Source organism: Fringilla coelebs (genome assembly GCF_963513975.1).
Source record: "Fringilla coelebs genome assembly, chromosome: Z".
Lineage (NCBI taxonomy): Eukaryota > Metazoa > Chordata > Aves > Passeriformes > Fringillidae > Fringilla > Fringilla coelebs.
The window spans coordinates 26091136-26117428 of NC_140031.1; the positions used below are offsets into that span (position 1 = coordinate 26091136).

Genomic DNA, 26293 nt, shown 5'->3' on the forward strand with positions numbered 1-26293 from the left:
ATGCTTCTTTACTTTCCTTGTGCTCAGTATGCAGAGGAGATCTCTTTGATTAGGACCTCCATTCCCAAGGAAGAATAAAGGACTTCACTTGCAATATATAATCCAAGTGCAATGCATGCTTTTGCTTTTATATGGTTTTGCCCATTTCAGAAAACCCTGGGGGTGTTGGAAGGCCAGAGGTTGCTCATAGCACCTGCAATGCATTGTCAAATACTGATGTCCATTATCAAAGATTTCATTTTCTGAATATTAAGATAAAAGCATCTCCAACCAAATAATGGCTAGATAGCTTCAGGAAATAGCACCAGGAATTACATGAAAGAACACAGGTGCTAAAGAACTACTTCCTATGTTGGTTTAAAGCTTATAAATTCTCATTGAATGAGAATGAAATAGTAAATCTCTATGGGATAACATACTAAGTTGTTCTTCTATTAAAAGTAGATTTACAGCAGTAATCTAACTTATTTCAGCAGCATTGATCTAGATATTGCTTCCAGAGCAAAGTCTGGATGCAGAGTATGTAGGAGAGGGCCTTTTGAAAGGGCTTTTTTTTTTAAAGCCTTTCACAAAAATCAAGCTGAATTGCAGCTCCATATTCACTACCAGAGAAACTAAAGACACAGCTCCATGACAGTGTGAATACTAAGGTGTTTACTGGCAAGTATGTTAGAATGACAAAAAATAATGGGAAAGAAAAGGGAGCATCTAATCACTCTAAGTGACCTTCAGATTATAGATAAAGTTAGGGGGAATGATACAAGCAAACAAAAACACAGTGGAGCACAATGGACTAAACTTATCCAAAGTATAACTCTGGCCAGCTGGCCAGAATCTGGTTGTCAAAATATGTTTAATGGGGAAAGAATGAAAGAAACAACTAAAGTATAAAATCTGTTCTAGAACATAGTACATTGGTTCTGTTTGGTTAAATCAGTATGCCTTCTATAATGTCATTCTTTGAGATCAATTACTCATAATTGCAGTGCCAGTATCAAGCTATGATCCTTGCCTTTTTTCTGACCCCTTTAATCTTTTTCCCCCCCAGTGTTCTATAAATAGCCAATGTGCTATTTTCTTGTGATCATTGTAAACAGGGGTTTTAGGCATTTTTTTACCTATATCACCATGGAAACAAGATCTGTGTATACATCTATGATTAGTCTTTCTCTAGAGTAAAAGCCTTCATTGCCTATGCAAGCTTACAGCTAATTGTTCTGCATTAAGATATGGGTGTCTTATTCCTACCTACTACTTCGGAAATTCATTTCATGTAGTTGCACATAACAAGCTGTAAAGGAGGTTTTATGAAGCCAATAAGGCAGATATAATACTTGAGGAATTCCTTTTGGATTGGATATATTTATTTTTCCAAACATTTTGTTTGAGAGAAAACGAGATTGCTATCTGCTGTTTCCTTATTTTTTTGCAGGAAAGCAAAGGGTTGTTGACTTCCTCTCCCCTCCCTTCCTTCCTTCTTTCTGAAGGTACTGTACTCATCTGAAAAAAAAAAAAGAGAACGAAATGATTGTTCCTGTTCTCCTTCTTAAGTCATTTGAAACATTGTCCCTGCTAGTTTTCTAAGTTTACTGCAATCTCTGCACGGGGGGGAGGGAGACAGCGGGAGAGAGAGACAGATATTACAAACATCAGAGCAGGTAGTGTTTAGGGCAAGATTCCTTCCAGCTTCAACAACTGGTAAGTTCAGTAAAATGCTTTTATGGTTAACTCTTTAAAAGTGCAATATATATATATATATATATCTGCGTTAGTATTAAGAAAAGGCGTAATTAGAGACACATTTAACTGATAAAATAATAATAACCATATGCATTAATAAGCAGTTTATTTATGCTAGAGATACCTATAGTATGGTTTTAGATACTGGTGCTATAACCATATGGTTTAACTTATGCAGATAGGAAAATATTTTCCAATGAGGCTGATAATATTAATAATATAATCTCCTGTGAATTTTGCCTATACAAGTCCTGCTACAAGAATCTTGTTACAGGCTTCACTAACTTTATCCCAACAGTTTCAGCAAGATTCACTGGGCCATTGCTAAAATATAGAGAGGAGCTGTGTCATACGGGAATCAATGTATTTCATTTATCATCTGCCATTACTGAAGTTTGCTTCAACACACCAACCTGCGCTATATTGAGAGAAGAATTACTGGGGCTGGTTTTGTTCTCTTCAAACTGCAGTGTGTTTAGGATTACACATGTTTATCTCTACTCATCTGTGTATATGATTAGTCTAGGAACAATGACATTTAGGAGGTGGTAAGATGGTTCCTGGATCTCACTTGGAAAAAAACAAAACAAAAGAAAAAGTTCATGTTGTGCAGTACATAACAGCACTGAAGCTGATCACCCACATCAGTAACAGAATGGACTCAATTGTATATCTGTTTGCAATTTTTTATACAGCAATTATGTTTTTCATATTGATCATAAATGCATCAGAATGATCAGAATTGCCATGTGAAATGAGTGATTGAATGCAAGAGTATGTTTCAAATATTGCATGAGAAAAATCCCCCCTGCACTCTTTTATAGAAGCAGAATGCAGACGTGGGGCAAGAAATAGGACAGGTGTCCATTTCTTTGCAAAAGGAGAATTTGCTCATCTTATGATTAAGTGTTTCTTCAAGCTGCTTCTCTCTGAAGTGCAGGGTCCACTGAAGTGCAGGGTGCCCAGAGCCCAGACAGAGAGGCTACAAATGGTGGGCAGATATTGCAGAGGGCTGTCAGGCAGCTCCAGCTGCCCTGCCCCAAATCCTGCTCCTGCCAGGGTACCTGGCCTGCCCTTCTGCCCTGGGACAGCCTCTTGCTCCCAGCCCTCCCTGAAACAACTAGTGGAAAAGACTTTCTGCCTCCCTCTATCAGGTGTCTTTCTCCAGGTTTTTCCATAAGGAGGAATGATCTACCACAAATTCAGCCAAGTTTCTGGGTAAGTTGTAGATTCCTTTTGCTTTGGGAGCAGCTAAAGGGGGTTTTGCCAAAGGATATGGAAATAAATTTCTTTCTTGAACTCTTTATCTTAATGTTGCCATTTGGTCTAATTCAGTATGAGTTAATTGTTTATTTTGTTATACTTAACTCACAAAAAAAAATTGATATGCTAATAACAAATTTGTGCCAGGTCTTGATGTGAAAATCATCTGCCACATCTTCCCCTTGAGATATCTGGGTTTATTTTTATGTGACTACATAGTGATTCAAATTAAAGACATGATTTGGACAGCTATTTTGACATGTCAAACACCTGGAATCCCAGTTTTAACATCAAGTGAGACGTATGGAGTCTTCCAAATACACAGAGAAAATTACATAAGCTCTGTGTTTGTGGTGGTATTTTGTCCAAACTGCAGGGTACTAGTCTGGATTGCAATCACTTTTGAGTTTTTGGTCTGTTTGGTTCAAAAGTTGTTTCCCATGTAGGTAAAAGTAAGCTGCAGCCTTTAGGTCCAGGTTTTATTGCTGAAGATGATAAACATTTGTGTTTTCTTGATTTAGATCATATATACAATAAATCTTTTACCTGAGACATTGTCTGAAATACATAAACATGAACAAATTTGTTCAAATCATAGTAGGTGAACAAAAGCAGTACATACTGTTTTAAAACCCAGTCCCCAATAATACGCACAGAGAAAGCTTTTTAACAGGAATGCTTAGGAATTTGACAGTAAAAGACTGACCTTGAATTTTGAATTTCATTCTTATAGTTTACCTATTAGGTTTATTTGCCTTTTAAAAATACATTTTTGTAATCCTTTGGAGTTTATTTATTTTTACTTTGTAAAATTTATTGCCAGAACCACTGTAACATGATTTAGTACAACAGTCTAATACCTTTCTTAAGGTGTCAGCAAGATGATTTTTTGGCTGACATGTTATTCCTACATCATCACTGAAATATTTACAGCAGAGAAAGGTAGAGTCTGAGTCTGTATTGGGTATAGATTTGTTACTATTTTATGGCACAAATTAAATATTTGTGCAATGAATTTTCAGTTATTCACCCTAATGTTTGTGAGAGACGGGACTGTTAATGGTTAATGAATCAACTCTTAAAATTATAAGCCAATAATAAAAAGAGACAATTTGTGTTTATTTTGCTTAAAGTCTTACTACTTCTACTGGTAATAGCCATATTTATGTATACAACATAAATAAGTAAATGATAAGTCAGTGCATGTGTTTCCTCAGAGAATTATTTCAAGCTATTATTTCCATTTGATGTGTTCTCAGTTATAATGAAATAAGATATAGAAGATTATTGCTTTTGTTTGGAAATAGAAAAATAAAGCTATCCAGTAATGGCAGAGAGGTTACAGAAAAAATTTGTAGCCTGTGAAAATCCCAAGTTAATGGGTCTGGTTCAAAAAGCAGAGAAGCTAAAAGATGTCTTTCTGTAAATGCCATTGCCTTTTTATATTTAATAACAGCTTTTTCAATAGTGTAAACTATTGAGACTTTTTGGATGCAGAATAGTAGTACTGTATAGTAACATTTTGACATGTCTAAGCTACATTTTTGGTCAGGAGATAATTTGAAGCTTTGAATCCCAAGGAGGTTTTGTTTGTTTGTTGGGGGTTTTTTGTTTGTTTTTTAATTGTTTTTAATTCTTAGAAACAAGTGCACCAACAAGAGCCTCGTTTTAGGACTATCTGGGTGCTGAGCAGAAAGTGGTGCTTTGAAAGACATGATGTGCATCTCACAGAGTAAAGTAGTGTCATGTCTTTAAGATGCGGTTCCTAGTAGTGCCAGAGAGATACACAGGATTTAGAACAGGATAAGCATTAGGGCATGAATCATGGAAACAACCCAATTCAAACTCCATACACTGAGACAGAAGAGTACAGATTTCAGACAGAATTTACATTGTTTTCAATCTTTGAAATTGCAAAGACTCAGTGGTGCAGAAAGGTTTCTGAGTGGATGGACTGCTCCACTCTTCTGGACATATCATCTCATCATAAGAAACAAAAGCAGTAAAGGCTGCATAAGGTAATAGGGATTTTCTGTAGCTGCGCTGAAAGGACACAAATCAATGGTATGTAAGGCAACATCTTATTTATTAGTTGATAAAAAATGATCCATAGTTTTGGAGCACCAATGCATGTTCTTCAGTACCAAGGAATCCAATCAAACTGCTCCTTCAAACAGACCTTGTAAGTGCTGCGAGACTGCTACAGATTGTTGTCAAATTATTAATTTGTTTGATGGACTAATTTTATAACCCAGCAAAATTTTAAAAATAAACCACCTATTAAAATGAAATAGTTACTTTCTTTTTATGTGCAGTAATTTTCCATGATCGAGCTTTCGATCTCAGAACATCACTAATAAGAAAGGAATGTAATCTTGGAGAAGAAAGAATTATACAGACACAAATTATGCAAAGCTTCTGAAGAGAAAGAAACAAATCCGGGCGGGGGGGGGGAAAAGATGGGCTTATTTTTGCTGAAAATTTGCTATTCTGAAATTGAGACTTTCCATTGCTGTACAAGTGCAGTGGTATTTTATAAACGACATTCAGATTTTTTCTCCTGTGAAGAGGCCTAAGTTAATCCTCAGCAACTATTTAAAACATGCATTGAGTTGCATGCTGGATGTGTATTTTTTGTTTATATCTACCTGACAGGGACTGGTCCTTCTTGCTTACTTCCAAAATACTAATGGTCCAGTGAAAAACATTACTTAATGTTTGGTTTAGATCCTTCCAAATGTAAAAACATTTTACTTGTTTCTGTAAAACCTTTTATACATATTACTGTGCTCTTGATAAGTGAAACACAGTATTTTCTCTCTCAACCAGCAATTCTTAATGTACTGTAAAAACTGTAATGTCCCTGGTAGTAATTAAGCTAAGTAATCATGTAGTAAAAAAAAATATTTTTGTGCTCTGGAGGTTATGAGAAGAAATTATGTGAATAATTGTTTTTTTCTTTTCACTTTCATTTCTAATTTCCTGCTTTTGATGTTAGAAAAAAACCTGTTATTAATCATTTAAATGTAGGATGAAAATCCTACTCTATTTTTAATTTCTCTTCCCTTCCTCCCTCTTCTACCATGGAAGCTAAAACCCTAACAGATTTTCCTTCTACTGCATGGATATGCAGGAATTAATTTGATTTAAAGGAAAAAACTTAGGTAAGAAGTGTGTTTCCTAAAAACCTATTTTTCCCTTGGCAATCTTCAAAAAAGTAAACCTGGAAACATCCAACTTTGCATCTGCATAGGCTCATTAGAAGCACTAGAATTCAGAGAACACTGAAAAATACCGAGTTGACGATTGGTTTAATTCCTAAAAGTGATATGTTAAAATGCGTCTCCTACACTGATAACATTACATTTTGCTAAGAGCCTGAAACAGGTAAAACTGATTTAAAATTGAAAGCAAGACTGTGAGGAGGAGCACACATTTTTAGCTGTTCTTCTTCAATGAGGCTGTAGTAGAGGGCATGTTAATGCACAGCAAGACCTACAAGTCCTCTGTCTGCAGGCCTGAGGAAGAATAGACATCACCTACTTTCCCTGCATGGAAGAATTTTGGTCTTCCTACAATGGAAGACAAGATACAGTGGTTCTCGGAACCATGTGGCTTTGCCCCTTCCTGTTCTGACACCAGCCCCTCTGATAAGGCACAAGTGTGTTGGCTGGGAAGGACAAGATGATTTCTAGTCTTCCTTTAAATTTGGTTTGAAAGAGCCACTTATACTTCAGTCTTCCCTTTTTAGGGTTGCAATGTAACTGTTAGACCCTTTTTGCAGTGATGAAAGACTTCCTGTTTCTGGGTGGGCTCTATGCTGGATCTGCCACTTAAAACTTTCTAAATTGGAAAGCGTAAGAGAAAGAGTTGCTCTTAACAACATTTAATACATGGGATGTAGACCAAATCAAAAGGTATCCAGGATGGATGTGTTGGAATGTAGCAAGTATTTCAGGTTTAGTTGTTTCTCTGAGCTGCTTTCTAGAGCATAAAGTGTTTCAGCTTTGGTGTTTCAGCTCCAGATAAAAATTGAGAGCATTATTTGAAAAGGCAGCATCTGTCACACAATACTTCCAGTTAGCCTAATATTTTTCTACTAGTCTGCTTTCTCTTAAAAGTATTAGTACATGTGTAATAAAAACAATATCAGGAGGTGGAAAGGGAAGGAATGACCTGTTTTTAGAGCATCTGTCAGCTTCTAAGAACCAGCAGAAGTTGTTTGAGGCATCCGGTAGGCACAAGCCCACCCTGGGTCAGTTCCTTAGTGCAGATTTCTGAAGCTGTGAAGACCATCCCGTATTTGCCCAAAACCATTGTCCTGTGATAGGATTCCAGAAAACTGTAGAGGACCTCCTGGAAGAGCCACCTGAAACGATTTGTGCATAGGTTCACCAGAAATTAAGCCCATCCACAGAACCACACAGCAAGGAATCACAGCAGTATGAATGCTATAACAAACAGTTTTCCTGCATAGTGCTGCGCTCATGATATGAAGTCACTAAGATTTCTGGAAGAATTTTGTGTCTGTAGGTACCATTTTGTCATGATGTCACAGAAAAAATCACATATATCAGAAGAATGGTGCTCACCAACTCCTCTTTCCTCTGCCAGAAAATGGAAATACCAATCTTTCATTTCAAACACATTAATTGATTTTTTCACATCCCACAGAAAGTGAACCCCACTTAAACTTCAGCCACGGAATGCAGATGAATGGCTGCCACTGGATTCTGCAGGATAGTGATCAGGCCTCAAGAGTTCACCCTAATGATTTGCTGCAAGAATTTTGACTAGTTTGTTTCCTGCTAAGAAACAATGAACAGGCTCCCACTGCAAGGCAATGAATCTGGTTAGGACAGTGAATCGTGACAGAATTCATTGGGTAATATTCCCATGCTCAGACCAGAGCCTTACCTGCTATTTCTCCTAAAGGACTGCAATAATTCCTATTAATTTTTCCATGTTTTCATATGTGATACTTGTTTTATCCAGGGAAAAGGTCCTGGATAGAATGATTTGGGATGGGGCTGTGGAGATATGGGCAGGGATTGTTACAGACAGTTTGATTAACACCTAAGGTGATTTCTCGCAAAACTTCATTTTATGATGACAGTTGGCCATTCTTAGTCATGCTGTAGAGTCACAGTGGTTTGGTGGTGTTTTTGGTTTCCTTTTTCTTGTGATGAAAGCATTACTCATGGTGAAGGAAGGATTAGCACTAGAGTGGTTTGGGAGATGTCCAGAATTTCAGGTTTCAAACTCTGTTGATTTTCTTTTTACTTTTTTTTTTCTTTTCTTTCAAAAAAATTGCTTATTTATTTGTGAGTCTAGTCTCTGTTGCAGTATCAGCTGGTGATACTTGGCTAAGTCTGAGCTGTCTTTGCCATTCAATATGCTAGTTTATAGAATTCAGTAAAACTAGCACTTTAAATCTGTTTCAGTTTAAAATAATTAACCTCAAGAATTTTTCCCCATATTGACCGAAGGAATTTGTTTTCTAATTGATGAAAATTGTAGAAGCAAGATAAAATTTGCTTTGAATTTCAGATTTTCTGTAGTTTTGGCAGATAGTGCTTATTTTTAAAACTTTCTACAAGTTAACAAAATCATTAAGAGCAAGATGCAGGATGTGTTTTGGGGATCAGCGAGGGAAAGTTTTTTTTGTTGTTGAATCAGTCAAAGACTAGATTCAAGTTTGGCAACACAAGTGAAGGGCAAAGGCAGAGAGGAAGGTATCTTAAACTACTTCTTGCAGGTACTTCATACAATCAGACAAAAATGCCATTCTGTGCTGGAACTGAAGAAGTAAACACATTTCTCTTCAAAGTAATTTTTTTTTTTTAAATGAACCCTCATTGAATGAAATTGTGAGATGTATGTGCAAGCGATAATTTTTATGGACAATAAATACATATGCAGTGCAGTTTCAAAGCTTTATCAGAAGTGTTATGCTCTGGCAGTTAGGAAAGCAGAACTCCCTAATCACAATGCAGATATGTCAAAAGAAGTTCCTTCCAATGGCTCAGTAATTTGCCTTAAGAGCCTTTAAAAATGCCTTCTTATTGATATGATTCCTATTTTTTCCTTGTTGAGTCTCAACAAAATAAACAGTGGTGTCATAAGAACAGCACTGATATGTCTAATTCCTTTACTGTGTTTTCTGTTGTACTTAGGTTCAGAGGGAAATATCTAAGTCATTACTAAGCCAGCTTAATTACAAGTGAATAATACAGGCTAATAAGGATTAATCAGTCTTTACAGCCAAGCAGCTTTTCCAGCAAGAAATCTGCTCAGTCTTCAGCGGAAATAACATTTATTTATCTTTCCCATATGAATAAGAAAGCATTATCTGGTGTTAACTTTTAGTAACTGGACACTAAGATAAGTGTTTGGTAGCAGATATGTTTTTATAAATCACACACACACAAACACACACATAAAAATATGGATTTCACCCACTTCTGTCACTTTGTGGGTGAAATCCTCTTCTTTCAGTTCTTGTAGGATATAGAATGTCTTACTGAAACACATGGTACCTACCACTTTAGCAACCTTCAGTTTCACTATGAGTTTTGAAATGTGTGAAACAAGGAATTGAGCACAAAATAAATACAAAAAAGCAATGGTTCTGCTGAGAACTAATTATACTCTTCCATGTTTAAAAAAACCTAACCTTTCATTAAAACTTAATCTGTTTCGGAAAAATCTCTTCCATACAATCCTCCAATCCCTTGGCCCTTTTCCAATCAAATGTACACATTTGATCTGGTCCTTTCTTTTTTGAGGTACATGTTACACCCATAAGGTGCCATTAACTGCTGATGGGGGAGCAGCTGGCCAGCTTGAAGAACCAAGCTGAAGGTGGCCCTTAGCTACTCTTTAAGACAGCAAAGAGATGGGAGGAGAACAGACCATCTCTCTGGCCTCCATATAGGTGATAAGGACACTGGGATTACAGTAGGAAGGAAAGCTCAGTGTATTTCCTTTTTAAAGGTCATGAGTGCCAGTGAAAGGTTTGCTTTCAAAATAAAAGCTCAAATTAGGACAGCACGAGGGTTATGGAAGGGCATGCTTTCTTGATCATTCTAATTTTGGGTGTTCTTCATAGCTCTGTTATTTTTCTTAAAATAACAGCGCAAACCCTCTCTGTTCTGTTTACAGTGTTTAATGATTGTGCGTTGTAGGTGGAAAGATTATAGCCAAAGTGTTCTTTAAGGACTCCACACTCTATCAACATTCCTATTTTGTAACAAAATCTTTCCTAATATTTATATTATTCATTTGTTCTTTTTGTTCACCCTGTCTCTTTCTATATCTGTATGGATAGAAAAAAACCCCTAAAGCTTAACGGACATGATTTGATAATTTTCCAGCGGAAAAACTATTTAACACATAGGATTTCCACAGTGCCAAAAATTCATTATTTTAATTTGCATTGGCAGATATGGGATAGACAGGAAACAGGGATGGAGTGATAGGACTTCTATAAACAGTGATTAAAATTACTTCACATACTTTATAAAGGCAGGGACACATCCATGGTTCCAGCATACAACACGAGATCGCCTTATCCACTTAAGAAAAGGAAGAAATTTGTCGAATTGTCATCACGTCACAGCAGTCTAATCCCAAATCTTGTTCTCAGCTACACCCCAGATATTCCATAATTATTTCAGTGCAACACAGATGATGTCAGAGAGAGAATTAAGTAGGCTGTTTAGGATGAGAGTTGTTTAATTAATTAATTGAGCTGGCCAATCCATCATTAATTCCAATGCATAGTGAGGGCAGGATCAAATTACATTTCCACCCTGTCTTCTGGCACAAGTTATACTTTGCACTTTTGAAACTCTTCTACTACATGTGCTGCAAATATCACCATTACGGCAAACCTGATCTTCTCAGCTCTGAGCTTTGAGCAGGGTCTGAAAACTCAGGATACCTATGCCCAAATACTCTCAGGAACCAAGTCCTGTAAGAATACTTACATGTAACTGAATATACACTGACGACATCAAATTTAGGGAAAAATACGACAGCCACAAGACAGGAAACTGATTAATTTCCTTCCCAAGGAGTTTGGACCCACATCTCTAACCTCTTAGGGGAGTGCCCTACCTAAAGCCTGTGCTGGTCTCTCTGGTCTCCTTCGGCTGGATGGAGCTGGGCCTTTAGACTAATAAAAGTGCAAGTGCCACGGGGCAGGGAGCAGAGGGAAGTCAGATGTGATTGTTAGGGGCTTCAGGCTCCAACCCTCTGGAGCCTGGACTCCTCCCAGGTGTAACTTCAGGTTACAATCTGTTTGCAGGAAGTTTTTTAAGATGCCTGACGATCAGGCTGGAAAGTTGACATTATATGCCTTCCTGTTTCTTGTATTCTTCCCAGGACCAGAGTCTTGGGTTAGCTCCACGGTTAGCCTGAGCTGACATGCCTGGTTTTACATCCCCCTGTGCCTCACCAGAAGCTCTGATTCCCCTCAGCTAGGCTTAGCGCGTTTTTGCGGAGGAGCGGCGGAAGGCCCGCGGCCGGCCCGGCGCCCCCCGCGCTGTGGGCAGGGGAGGGGCTGCGCTGAGGGCCCGGGCCTGCGGCGGGCGGCTGCTCCCGCTGCCTGGAGCTCCGGAGCGGCTTTGAATTCCGTGTCACTACCAGCAAATCAGGCAGGTGCGGTGCTCAGCTGAGGACGTAAAATCTTGGTCCGTTTGCACATTTTAAGACCATATAATTTGCTGTGCCTTGTAGGCTCCCGTCACGTGTAGTGGTGGTTTGGGGTCACTTTGTGTAAACAGGTAACTCTTCAGAGTCTATTGACTTAACATTGGTTTCATTATGCAGGTTGTCTCTGTATTGCTGATCATTTTAGCAAACAGAATAGAGAAATAGAGAGGGAGTGAACAACAGATAGAATACAGAAATGAAGAGGGAAGAGAAGGACTGAGAAAAGAGGAGGAAGAGAAAATAGAAAAAAAAAAAAAGAGAAAGAAGGTTAAGAAAAAGAATAATAAAGATCCAAACCAGCCCTCTAAACTATACTCAAAGGTCCGCAGGGCTAAGTGCTGCTAGAGGCATTGCCAGTAAGCCCCTAGGGTAGGGGGTAACCCAGACGTACTGCCCTGGCACCCTCACCCGCTCCCTTGTTCGCCAAGGGCAGAGAGAACGTAACAAAGGTGTCCCTAGAATTAGGACAGAGCACACATAAAAGCAACAAGAGGGATAGCAAACCATTTTCCTAAACTGACAACTAAGCGCTCACACTGGAGAGAAGAAATAAATCTGCAGCTACCTCACTACAGCATCTGTCAATTTATTTTTGGTTTAAATTGAATCAATGCAATCATGGAACACAAATTATTCCATAAACCCTATCAATGCATCTGATGCCACAAACAGTACCCCAGGTTTGGCAGGCTGCGTGGTGGGACTGCTCCAGATTTTCAGCAGAGGAAATCTGAAAATCTTGTTTAATACTTTCAGTAATTATCAAAATAAAAATTATATGTAAGTTATGGAAAAGGGAATGTGTATCATTTTGATACTATTTTAAGGCATTTCCTCTGTTTTAATGAATACCAAAGTAACTATATTCCTATGAAAGTGCTCATAGTGTCTTACTGACTAAAAATTTATACAAACAAGGAAACGAATGAATACAAGTTACACACAAATCCAAGATGATTTCAAAAACAGTGTAGGCAAATGGGTATGTTCAACTTCTGCATTTCTCAGCTAATATACAAAAAAACTATGCAAGTTAAAATATTAAAATTTGGGAGAAGCAAAGACAATGCAGGGAGACTATTTCTACTGCACAATTACCTGTGAGAAGACCCATTTCTTTGTATTGGTGACACCTCCCAGACAATATTAATGCAGCTATGCTGGATAGGAAGCCCTTAGACCAGAGGGAATATCTAAAATGACTGAACTTCAAATGTGAAGCTAGGATGATACCAAAATAGTAAATGAAGGGGAAAAAAATTAATAAATAAGATGTCCTTGAAAGTTCATTACTTGTTGTATTTGATTACTGTGTCCTGTCAAGCTGTCAGATTTTTAATCAACTAACTTCCTTTGATTTTCATTAAGCTTGTCTGCAAAGGTTGCTACCTGCTGACATATCTTCTGAAGATATAAGTATTTTTTTGTTTGTTTGAGGAATAGATGGGTTCCTATCTCGTTGGGCAGCAGAACCCATAACAAATAATAAGGCAAACTGTGCGAAGTACTTTCAGATGCCATTGGAAGTCTTCCCACAGGCCTTGGTGAGGTCTGATTGTGTCCTATGAAGAATTACAAAGGTTATCACTTTTATTTTACAAAGCATTCACTGAGAAAAAACCCTCACATTTGTAGATGGAAAGAAGAAGTTTTATCCTGAAGCCTACTACCAGCAGATGAAGGTAATTTCCCAGGGAGAAGTGAAAAGACAGTGATCTTCTTAGTACTATCATACTAATGTAGGAAGAAAAAAACCTGATATGGTCCACTTCTCATTTTCAGTCATTCCAGATCATGTTCATGAACAATTGCTTACCTATTTCCAATTCCAGTTTTATTAGTGATGATAATCCAAAAAGGGAAGAGGAATACTTAAGGCAGTATCTTTATCTTGACAGCACTTTCCATTTAAGCAGACATATCCCTTGTGAAAGGCATGGGGCAAGAAACCTTATCTCCAGAGACGATTAACTTAATGGTTAAATCATGAACTTCATTTGACATCTCACTTCAAGGCATGTGAGACTGAGAAAACAAATGTTTGTAGAAGTGGTATTAAAAAGGATTTGACTAAACTCAATGACTATTATTCCAAACTCAGGTTTGTTTTTCTAAAAACTTCCACTATATTTGTGTCTCCTCATCAACATCTGCACTCATTGATTTTGGATATTTTCTGCAAATCCATATATATTTTTACAAGGTAGTCCAAATTTCACAAGGTAGTCCAAATTTTTGTCTTCTCTCAGCTCCAAATTATGACATAAGAAGTGCTCTTTTCATTTAAAACATAAATAATCTTTTAGGTTAACTTCAGATATTGTAGCCTAGAAACCTGAAGGCTGATTTGGGTGTCTTGATACATACTTAGTTATGCATGCACATAATATCCACAGAGTTTATGTACTCAGATTGAATTTATTAGCATACACTCCATATGTGTTAATGGAGTCCATTTTGCAAAATGTTCTGCTTGAAATGTGTATATTTATGCCTGGAGAACATGAATGGAGAGTACACCTTGCGCTGGCTTCCCTAAAGAATAGAATGGTAGGTTTGACACTGATTTTAGAGAAGTTCTGCTATGGGCATGGACATGTTTTATTACCTTCTGTCTAGAAGGATTCATGCTTTCATTGAAGGAAAATAGCAAGAAAAATTGTAAGGAGGGATCAGATGTGTACTACCCAAAAATATTTGGTTACCAGTAATGGACATTTTCAACTTAGTACAGGTGTTCTTAGCATTTTAAAAGTCTGACAAATAAGTTAAAGCTGTCTAGATTCAGTAGGGAGCACTTCACTGCTGAAACGAAATTAGTTCAGTATAATAAAACTCCTCAGTCAGATCCTGAGACAGATGCAAGTTTTGCATAAATAGCAGATGAGAGAAAACTGTGTAAATAATCTGCTGCTTAGTTCAACAGCTGTATAACTGAATACATTTGAAACCAAAACATCTTTGGAAGAGCTGACTGAGAGCTCATTAAACCTATTAAGATAATGATAATTATCTCCATAATAACAGTTGACAAGAATCAGTGATTGAAAAAAACCCCAGCTGGTTGTTCAATAAAGCTGAAGCTCACCAACTGCTCAACTTCAGCTCAAGAAATGTAATAGTGTTGAATTCATCAGGAATCCTTACCACATCCAACAGAAAGAGCTGTTAGTTTTAATTCTTTGCTTATAGACACCTGTATTTCAGGCCTCAAAAGGAGAGCAGAATTGCACTCTTACAGAGCATGGCTTCTACAGTCCTACATGTTTAATTAACCATGGAATTTCTCTTCCAGAGAAGAGAAGCTGTTTGCCTAATTGGCCCCCTTTTGACTTACTCCTCTTTGTGTGTCTTATCTTCTTCTGAAAGAGCAAACATAAGTGCAAATGTCCTAATAAAGTAACCCATTAACCTTTGTCATATCTCTTCCACTCAGCCTTATTTCTGGCTTTATGATTTTGTTGCCCAGAAGAAAAATCAGAACAGTTGGAGTCAGTGTTTAAATTGGAGAAACTTCATAACCTCACATTTTTATGGCTGGACATGTTATTAGTCGATAGACAGAAAGTACTTTTGTCCAGGAAGCAGAATCTTGATTCTACTGAGTTCATAAGAAAATTTGCTGTTGATTCCAGTACTGGATATTAACTGGAGACTGTAACAATGTATTTGCTTGTAGAGTGAATAGCATCATTTATATACTTTCTCTAATCCTTTGTCTTGGAAATGAATGGACATGAGAAAGTAAATGGTGATTTATATTCTGCATTAGACTCTCTTCCTCTTTCATGGAAGTTAACAAGAATATTAGCTGCTGCATAGATATTTTATTTCAGAAATTCCTCAACAACTATCTCAGCTCACTCTAACTTTTCTTTTCTTGTTTTGAAAGGGCAGGAAGAGTTAATTTGTAGTTTTATTCTTCAAAATACTGTATTTTCATTTACATAAAGAAATAAAATTTGAGGATGCTTGTCTCTTCTACAGAAAATGACTTTAGTTCTGGAGTGCTCAGTTTAGTGGGCAGTCTTATGTGTAAGGATCAATACAGTATGGAAATCTCTGTCTCAATGAGTTTCCAAACAAGTTTTTCAAACCTAATAGCTTATCTGTTAGTGATAAAACCTAAAATTTTCTATGACCATCCAATGTTTAGAATCACACTACTTAGCACTACATTTTAAATAACAAGTTCTGCAGAAAGAAAGATGTTTAAAGTTCTTATATAGGAAACACAAAAGGTCCCTAGGTGATATTTGAATATAAAAATATGTAAATAAAAATAAATATTAAAATAATGCAAAAAAAATTAAATTCAAACTCCCTGGTGTTGAGTATTAAAATGACATCTGCTACTCCAGGGCCAGGTAGGAAAAGAGTACTGTGAACCTGTACTAAAACTTTAAAGTTGTCTGCTGAAGTTATTTAACGAACAAGGAACTGTTCCCTAAGTATATTTTGCATTGGGGTCAAACTTGTTCTTTGTTCTATGGTTTCCTCAGAACTCATGTTTTTGTGGAATCAAGTTCTGGACATAGTTAAGATCATGCCTGCATTCAAATTAGCAAGCTTTGTCACCAGAATGAGAGAAGAAATAATTAATGTATACATTTCCATGGTGTTTTCAGGAGTAGACACACCAGCAATGTGATCCATATCCAGACTTCTCCTTTCTTTAAAGTCTTCTTGTGTTGGATTATACAGCATATCTCTGATTGTGCTGGTTGCTGACTATGAACACTTTCCCTTGTAGGATTGGTTCTGTGATGCCTGTAGCTGTGGCCAGTGGAATGAGCCCATATGCTCAGTGAAAGCAGTCAAAGGTTAGTAGTGCAAGGAAAATGTTTCTTTCCAGTAATTTCAAGGGGTTCTACAGCTCTGTGTTGCAGAAAGAGTGAAACTTCACACAAAACTGTGTGTGGAAGAGGGGAGTGACTGGCAGCCAAGAAACAAGAAAGCAATTAGAAACAACTCACTGTCATTTCTGTGTACTTTTGGCAGCATTTCAATAATCCAAAAAAAAGTAGTAAATAACATAGCTGGGTCCTCAATTGCTATGCACTTTCTAAAGAATTTTGTATCTTTATTGCTGGGGCAAAGTGAGACAAAGTTGGAAGATGTTTGAGGCACATACTTTATAGGGAGATTATGATCTTTAAGTGTTGTGCTCAAATTGTGTGAGTTTACTCTGCTAATAAAGATTTTTAAAAGCATTTTTTTTTTCTTTTGGAAAGAAGTTGAGGATTTTTCAGTATTTGGGGGATTTCTTACCTCTTCTCTCTTTTTAATAAGCCAAACCTTTGTACCTAAAGAGTCTTCAAGTTCTAACTGTTCCTTATTTTGACTAGGGAGTTAGGGTGACAAGGAAACATTAGGATAAATACCCAGTAGAAATTCTCTCTGATGAAACATACATACATATATTACATATATATGTATGCATCCACACATACATCATAGCGTGCAGTTTTGGGTACCACGTTATATGAAGGATTTAAATGAAGATGGTGAAGGGCCTTGAGGGGATGCCATATGAAGAGGTCATTTATCCTTTTCAGCCTGGAGAAGAAGAGACTGAGGGAAGACCTCATTGCAGTCTACAATTTCCTCATGAGTGGAAGAGGCAGGGCAGGTAACAATCTCTTTACTCTGTTGACCGGTGACAGGAATTGAGCAGCCTGATACAGAGTCAGGGAACATTTGGTTTGAATATCAAGAGTAGATGCTTCACACAGATGGTGGCTCAGCCCTGGAAGAGGCTCCCAAGGGATATGGTCACAGTACCAAACCTGACAGAGTTCAAGAAGCATTTGGACAACTCAGGTTGTCTCATGTATATGGAATAATGCTTGAGGGTGTCCTGTGCAGGGCCAGGAGTTGGAACTTTGATGATCCTTGTGGGTCCCTTGCAAATCAGAATATTCCATGATTACTTGAATTGATATTGTGTATCTATATGTGCACTAGTCCCAGTAAGTGACTGAAAGTAATATTGTAGTATAATTATGAGTTACTTGTCCAAGTTGTAAGCAATTATTTTATCTTTTCCCCCTTATCCAGTGTGGGTTTTGAGTCATAAGTTTAGATATCCTTCAATTTTTCCTTCAGGTAGTCCTCCTTCTTTGTGCCTTGTTTGATCCTTTTGTCTAAACTTTCTGTGTTAGTGTTTTGTCACTGAGCCTTTGGTTTCACACTTTTCTCTCAAACATAATTACTGAGTCTACAGTCTTAGAGGTAAATAGTCGATTTGCAGAAAGGTTTTTAAGATACCTTCTCTTGCCCATGGCTTAACTAGGTCACAGAGATGTGCTTTCATCTATCTTTGGAAGAAGGCTTATCCAGCATAGAGCTTCCTGAAATAGAAATAGGAGTGTATTTAGTGCTCCACTCACCTTCATGCTCTCCACCCAGCATTTCCAAGAATGATGTTATAAATAGAATCAGCATGTCACAGATGATAGAGGGAAAATGTGTCTAGTTTTCCAACCTAACCTTTGCCTGGTTGGCTAGATACATGCACACAAACACACACATTCATATAAGTCTGAACCTCAGGAAGGCTGCGAAATTTTGCAGAGAGAAAACTGGAGAGGTCAAAGCCCAACTCAAACTTAATCCAGCTACTCCCACAACAAATAACACAAAATGTTTCCATATATACATTCACATAAAAAAGAGGACCAAGGAGAATCTTCATTCTTTATTGGATGTGGGGTGAAACTCAGTGTTGAATGGTGAAGAAAAGTCTGAGGTACTTTGTGTCTTCTTTGCTTCAATCTTACACAGGCAGACCAGTTGTTCTCAGGGTGCTCAGGCATTTGAGCTGGAAAAGAGAGACAGGGAACCAGATGAATCCCCCATACTGCAAGGGGAAATAGTCAGCAACCTGCTACAACACTTAGACCTGGACAAATCTGTGGGACTGATGGGATCCACCCAAGGGTACCAGGAGAGCTGGAGAAAGTGCTCACCAAGCTACTTCCATAATTTACCAGCAGTCCTGGATGTCTGAGGAGGCCCCAGTTAACTAGAGGTTGGCAAATATGGCTCCCACCTACAAGAAGGGTTGGAAGGAGGGTTGTGGATCAGCTCTTCCTCAGTGCCATCACGCAGCATGTATAGAGCAGCTCAGCAGGGGATCAGGCTCAGGCAGCATGGGTTTGTGAAAGGCAAGTTCTACTTCCCCAACAGGAACTCCTTTTATGACTCACTTAGTGGAAGAGAGAAAAGCTATGTCTTCCTGGACTTCAGCAAAGCTTCTCACACAATTTCCCACAGCGTTCTTCTGGAGAAACAGACAGGTCATGGCTTCATGAGTGCACTGTTTCCTATTTAAAACTGCCAGGATGCCCTGGTCTGGAGAGTGGTAGTGAATAGAGTTACATCCAGCTGGTAGATGACAACCAGTGGTGTTGCCCAGGGGTCAGTACTGGGCCCAGCCCTGTTTAATATCTTTACTGATCAATGTGGGGATCAAGTGTACACCTAACTAAGTTTGTGGATTAATCCAAGCTGGGTAGGAGTGCTGATCTGCTGGGGGGCAAGAAGGCTCTGCAGATGGATCTGGGCAGGCTGGATCATGGGCCAAGGCCAGTGGTGTGAGGTTCAGCAACGCCCAGTACCAGGTCCTGCCCTTGGGTCACAGCAACCCCAGGCAGTGCCACAGGCTGGGGCAGAGTGGCTGCAAAGCTGCCCACAGGGAAAGGAGCTGGGGGTGCTGGTGACAGCAGCTGAACATGAGCTAGCAGTGCCCAGGTGGGCAAGAAGGGCAATGGCATCCTGGTCTGTACCAGCAACAGTGTGGCCAGCAGGAGCAGGGCAGGGATTGCCCCCCTATAGTTGGCACTGGTGAGACCACAAATCCTATGTCTAATTTTGGGCCTTTCACTCCAAGAAAGACATTGAGGTGTTGGAGCATGTCCAGAGAAGGCCAATGGAGCTAGTGAAGGATCTGGTTTACAGGTCCTGTAATGAGTATCTGAGGGAGCTGGGGTTGTTTAGCCTGGAGAAAAGGAGCTTCGGGGTAACATTATCACTCTCTGAAACTGCCTGAAAGGAGGTTCTAACCAGGTGGATATTTGTCTCTTTTCCCAGGTAACAAGTGACAGGACAGGAAGAAATGGCCTCAAGTTGTTCCAGGGGAAAAACCTCTTCACAGAAGAAGTGGTCAAGAAGTGAGACAGGCTATCCACAGAAGTGATGGAGTCACCATCCTTGGAGGTATTTAAAAGACTTGTAGATATGGTGCTTAGGGACATGTTTTTGTGGTGGATTTGGCAATTAATGTCTGGACTTGATGATCTTAAAGGTCTTTTCTAATAAAAGTTTTCTGATTCTATGACTCTAGAAGGACAAGGGAAAATATAGCAGCCTTATTTAAGATTAACCAAAATTTATAACCAATGTTTTAGATGAACCACAAATTCAGATAAAGCTCCCCATATGATCAGTGGAACATAAAATTTTGCCAGGAGAAAATTATTAATCTGCCCCATCACATTCTATCATCAGATACACTCAGAGCATTTTTAGGTGTCAGTTACTCTGGAGTCTCAGGGGTTTTGTTGACATCAGTCCTATATTTAGTTTTATAGTGGTGATTTTGCCCACCTGTTTAAAAACAAATAAAAAAACAAACAAAAAATCATAGATAAAACCTATTAAACTGAGTGTAATTTGGAGAGTTGTCAAATGTCTTTCCTCCCCCAGATCTGCCAGGCAAATATCTCTGTGATTAAAACAAAGAAAATAAATTAATCTCCGCCTTCTTATTACAATACAAAGTGCAAGCAGCCAGGAAACATGGCGCAAAACCTGATGGTACACAGTGTCCTTAGATCACTTGGCCATTGTTTTCTCTCACAGCAGCACATGTTAATGATACAAAGAAGTTTAATATTTTTTGGCTTTGGCTTTTCATGTCACCACCATAATAAATGTGCATATTATTGTTTGTATTGCCATATCCTTTATATGCACCGCCAATTTCTAGAGCCGTTCATGCACAGCCAAGGATAGAATTTTGCCCTCAGACAGACTGACTGAATAAAATTAGGCAGAAACATTGCCATACTGGTTCATCTGTGAAGTAGTGTGTCACAGTACAGGATGTTTATGTTGTAAAAGTGTTGTGTGGATCAAACCTGCTGCAGGAAGGCCAAAGTTTTTTTGCTTTTCACTTACCAATTTAATTCTGCTTTAAAAGGCCTTTGTCCTATATGGACCTAAGAAATCCTTAGTTGTGTTTATTTTAAAAACCCAACAATCTTCAAAACAATAAAATAGTCAATAGATTGTTAAATCCAGAAGAACATGAAAAAATAAGCAGATTTGGGGTTTCTTTTGCTCATTTTAAGGAATTTGGGCCGCAGAGAAGAAAGTTGAATATGATGAAGAATGAAGAAACAAGTTTTAATGTGGACAATACCCGAGCCTCTCCCTTCTCCCTCTGCCTGCAGCCACTCAGCCCCGTAACAAAGCCACACAGAACAACACAATTTGATGAAGAATTCAGAGCACACCTCTCACATTTCCGCTATGGTCCTCCTCCTCTTGAGAACATGGAAACATTCCAGGGGTCCTTGGAAGGAGGGTCTCGCAAACGCAAGAGCATGCCAACAAAAATGCCTCCTCCCATCACCCTTGAGGATTCCTCATCATCACCAGATCGACCTGAGGATCACGACATGGGTTCTTCCAGTCTTCCCTTGGTATTCCAACAGCCAACTCAGCCCAAGTACAGTTCCCAGATGATTGACCTCTGCAACTTTGGTTTTCAATTCTACAGAACTCTGGAGCATTTTGGAGCCAAGCCCATTAAGCAAGAAGCAGTGAAACCTAACATGGCATGGCCCAGTAGCCCAGCATTCATGCAGGCTCCTTACCCTTATTATCCTAAAGTCCACCCTGGCTTAATGTTTCCTTTCATTGTACCACCAAACTTTCATTTCAGGAACCCTTTTCAAATGAAAAGACCTCCAGAACCACCCTTCAGGAGGGCTGAAGTAAGAGAAAGTGGTGAAAACAAACAGAAAGTGGAAAGAGTAGATGTCAACCTTCAGATAGATGACAGCTACTATGTTGATGTGGGGGGTGAACAGAAACGCTGGCAATGTCCCATGTGTGAGAAGTCCTATACATCCAAGTACAATTTGGTCACCCATATCTTGGGTCACAGTGGTATTAAACCACATGCTTGCACCCGCTGTGGCAAGCTTTTCAAGCAGCTGAGCCACTTGCACACACATATGTTGACACACCAGGGCACTCGGCCACATAAATGCCAGGTGTGCCACAAGGCATTCACACAAACCAGTCACCTTAAGAGACACATGATGCAACACAGTGATATCAAACCGTACAACTGCAGGATCTGTGGCAGGGGTTTTGCCTACCCCAGTGAGCTGAAAGCACATGAGTCTAAGCATGAGAGTGGACGAGAGAACATTTGTGTGGAGTGTGGTCTGGACTTTCCAACTCTGGCGCAGCTGAAGAGACACCTAACCACCCACCGTGGTCCTATACAGTACAATTGCACAGAGTGTGATAAGACCTTCCAGTATCCAAGTCAGCTGCAAAACCACATGATGAAGCACAAAGACATCCGCCCATACATCTGCACTGAATGTGGCATGGAGTTTGTGCAGCCGCACCACCTGAAGCAGCACTCCCTGACTCACAAGGTAAGCCAGCTCTCACCTTGCATTTGAAGGCAGTACAAGGATTACAGGCAACGAAAGCTACACAAAGGCAGGTACCTCCTCAGAAATGTGGTCTCTTGCCAGCTGCAGAGGCTTACACAGAAACTCCAGCATTGCTGGCAGTCATATTAGCCAGATGTCTCTGTCAGCCTTAAGAAACTACATGCAAACCCAACTTTGTTTTAAGCAGGAATTCAATTAAACCCCCTGTATCACTTCCCCAAACTGGATTCATATCTCTCTGTTTCTTGGGGCTTTTTTCGGTATGACCTTCTGTAAAATTTTGCAGAGCTGTATAACCACCCCCCAATCCCAAAATTTTAAAAGATTTTTTTTATGGAAAGCCAGTGGTGATACTTTGTTCCCTTAATTAGGAAGTACGTGGGTTTGTAGTGGACTGTAGCAAAAAAAAAAAAGTGTGTTATTACTCATCAGATTTTGAAGAATCATTATAACGAGACATTTAAAAAACAAAATAACCCTAAGAAAAATTCCCCTTTGTGCATATGTTATCCAAAACACCAGTTAATAGAAATGGACTAGCAGGATCACAGTATCAGCCAATTCATATCAAGTAGCAGTCTTTCCTCTGCCAACACTGGTGACAGCAGGGTCAGCTTAGGGTACAAAAAAGCTTTGGAACTTTTCCGAAAAGGTTGCTTTCAAAAATAGGAAAAATGCAATTGTTCCATTCAAGAATCTCTGAAATTGACTCTCCACTTATACAAAAATAATAAGAGAAGTCAAATCCTTTCAGTTTAAAAAAAGTTTGCTTCCAGATTTGCATATTTTTCCTTTAACATTTGAATTTTGGCTTTTACATCAAAAACATTAGAAATATAGAAAGCTACAACCCCTGAGACTTATAGTCACATATTCTTTGAAAACTGCACAACTTCTGCTTCCACAGTTGCTTTTTCTTTTCTGCTTCATGCTTATAATTTCTGTTCTTTCTGGACATTCCCTGCTCTACAGATTTACCATGCAAGATTCCACTAATTGAAGACTGGGTAGGTTTTTTTGTCACAGGAAATGAAATGCCTCTGAGCCCTTAGAGAGCTTCTGCTTCTTTGTTCACAGCTGCAGGTGGATTCACCCTGAAAAAAAATTATAGTACTTAGCTGACTAAACACAGCCTCATATCAGATGAGCAGACACTTGAAACTGCTGGTGATGTTCAGTTTTAGCTTAGTAATTAATTGTGAAAACTGCTGACAGTCATTTCACATCTTTTTAAAGGAGGGCTGTGGAAGGAGTAATTGCTCTCAGCACCTCACTAGTAAATCCTTATTACCCTCAGCAAGTTAAACTCTTAAGCTGTTTAGTAACAAGTTCTTTGATTTTCATACTATCTAAATCACTGAGACGCTGACAGACCACATGGGTGTGAGTAAGAATATTGAATTGTGCAGTAGTAAATTGAGTGGATAGCATAAAAAGTGATAAAAATGTTCTATAAAGCTCATATGAAATTAAATAATTCCATAGGTTACTGAAAATCCCACCAAGAATAAGCAGGTTTTTCTCTCTGCAATGAATGTGAGGTGTAGAATCAATACTTTACTTAAGCAGCGGAGCAGGAGAGGGAAGCTCTGACACTGACTATGTCTGATTTATTTGAAAACAGACTTCATTATTTCATTAAGCTTATATTTTGTTTTACTTCTCTGCTTCTCAGAAGCTTGTAAGAATTTGTCAGGAGAAAATACCTTGAAAAATGTTAAAATGAAATAATTTATTATCAACTTTGCTAATGCAGAATGAATAATTCATAAGTTGCTGTACTGATGATTAAATTACCTAGAAAATTTTACATCTACAGAATTTTTCTTTTCTTTCAGGGTGTGAAAGAGCACAAATGTGGAATTTGTGGCCGGGAATTTACTCTGCTGGCCAACATGAAGCGACATGTCCTGATCCACACCAATATCAGAGCCTACCAGTGTCATTTGTGCTTCAAGAGCTTTGTGCAAAAGCAGACTCTCAAGGCCCACATGATTGTTCACTCTGATGTCAAACCCTTTAAATGTAAGGTAAGTACATTTGATGGCAGAGGTATTAACCGAAAGTATACTTCTCTGATATTATCCTCTTATCATGTGGTAGAATTAGAAAAACAAAACTTGCTAACACATACTGCACTTGTACTCAAAAATTAGCATAAACCAGTCTGATTTTCTTTATCCAGGTTCTGCTTATGTAGCACAAAATAATGGAGATAAATACCTGTGGTTTACTCCCTTTCCCTTCAGGATCATTCATCCTCACATAAGTTTTGGGGTTTTTTTTCCCTGTGATTGTTTAAGTGCCACAGACATTTGAGAACAATAAACATATGTGACATTTGCTTAGTACAGCCATCCAAACAGAAGTTTAAGTGCTAAATAGCTTGAAACACTGACAAAAAGCAGAAATCAAGTCATGCACCCTGCAGAGTTTCATAAAAAATGAGCAGCCACAATTTCACACAGTGATACTATGCAACAACTTAAGAAAGGGGTCAGAAAAAGCCACAGCAAAATAAAACTACAGAAGGGATTTGAATGGGTAGAGTGTAATTACCAGACTGGAATTCAAGGCAGGATATCAGTATGCTAACAAAACAGCCTCTGAGACCACCTGGCCTTTCTACAATCCTGTGCAAAATTCCAGTTTGCCGCTTCTCCCCGGTGCTGGAAGCTGGCATTCCCTTTCCATCCTCTCTTCTCCTCCTTCCCCACAAACCTTTAAGACTTTATTGACCCTGTTAACTTCTAATATATTTCTTATTAATTTTTCATATCTATATTCTTACTCAGTATTGGATGCTACATAAGTTCTTTTGCTGCCTATCTGGTTCATTACTGTAGTCATACTTTGTGAAGTCAAAAGCTGTAGGTTTCTTCCCCACTTTAATTTGTTCTAAGATGGCTGTAAATTCAGAGGGGAACATATTACCCAGCTTATGCCTAAGTAACTAAAGACTGATTGGGAAGCAATTTCTAGAACACTTTCACCTTACATCTTTATGGTATTGAATATTTTCTTAAAAGGAACTTCTCATGAGGAAGCAGAGATGGATGAAAAACTTTAAATGGAATTATTTTGTCTTGAAAAAATGTAGAATTTCAAAATGTCATAGCAATATATGATATTCCGTGCTAGTTTTAGTGAGAAAATGTCAAAATTAATCTTTCTGACTTCATAATTTTTCTTTCTTAACTTCAAAACATTTTACTTTGAAAAACTAGCAGCAAAGTCTTCCAACTTCAGTATTTTGTTTTATTTTAATTTATGTCTTATGAAAGTAGTATGTTGTGTAGTAGTACTTACATTACTCTATGTTGATGAAAGAATTTCTTTTACTGAAATTCTTAGAGTGTAACAGGTCAGGTCTGCTGGAGGTTTTCATCCTTTGAGAACATCTGCAAACCTGCCTTGTTGTTCCCATTTGGTTGAAGTCCTTCTCTGACTCCTCAAACTTCAGAAAATAATTTCAAATTTTGGATCAGATTTTGTGGGTGCAGAATGTGGACCTACATGACTTTTTGGGTACGTGCGGATTAGCTGGAAGGCTGTGTTCAGCTCAGTGTTTGATGATGACAGACTATTGAAACTTGGAGAGGGCAATAGTTGGAACTGGGAAATGGAGTTTCACCAGTATGTTTTCCAGACAGTAACAAAAGCTCTACAGGAACACCTGTTTTTCTTATTTTTTTGCTTTTCTGTCCCCACCCAGTGTTCCAATGAGGAAAGAAACAAGTAAGCATAATGAATCTGTTTCTCATATGTCTAAAGGGGTATGAATCTGTATCAGTGCCCTGACAGTGAAGATTGCAACCATAAGCAAACAGAGAATCAGGAATTGCTTTTTTGCATTAGGAACATCCTAA

At 38.5% G+C, this 26293-nt stretch overlaps 1 protein-coding gene across 5 annotated transcripts in view; it reads left to right on the top strand.

Annotated features, from left to right (window-relative positions):
- Positions 1-1608: 1608 nt before the first annotated feature.
- The window catches only part of ZNF366 (zinc finger protein 366), a 35560-nt gene continuing 10875 nt past the window's right edge, over positions 1609-26293 (top strand). Inside the window, exons 1-6 of one of the 5 annotated variants that reach the window (XM_084225903.1) lie at positions 1609-1698; positions 16475-16544; positions 17280-17353; positions 19816-19941; positions 21078-22403; positions 24263-24454. In XM_084225903.1, coding sequence (XP_084082029.1) covers positions 19921-19941; positions 21078-22403; positions 24263-24454 — 1539 coding nt within the window. In that variant the 5' untranslated portion in view covers positions 1609-1698; positions 16475-16544; positions 17280-17353; positions 19816-19920. Of the gene's footprint in view, positions 1699-1961; positions 2959-13332; positions 13404-16474; positions 16545-17279; positions 17354-19815; positions 19942-21077; positions 22404-24262; positions 24455-26293 lie in introns of those variants that run through there. The other 4 variants (XM_084225904.1, XM_084225905.1, XM_084225906.1 and 1 more) reach the window with 4 other exon arrangements.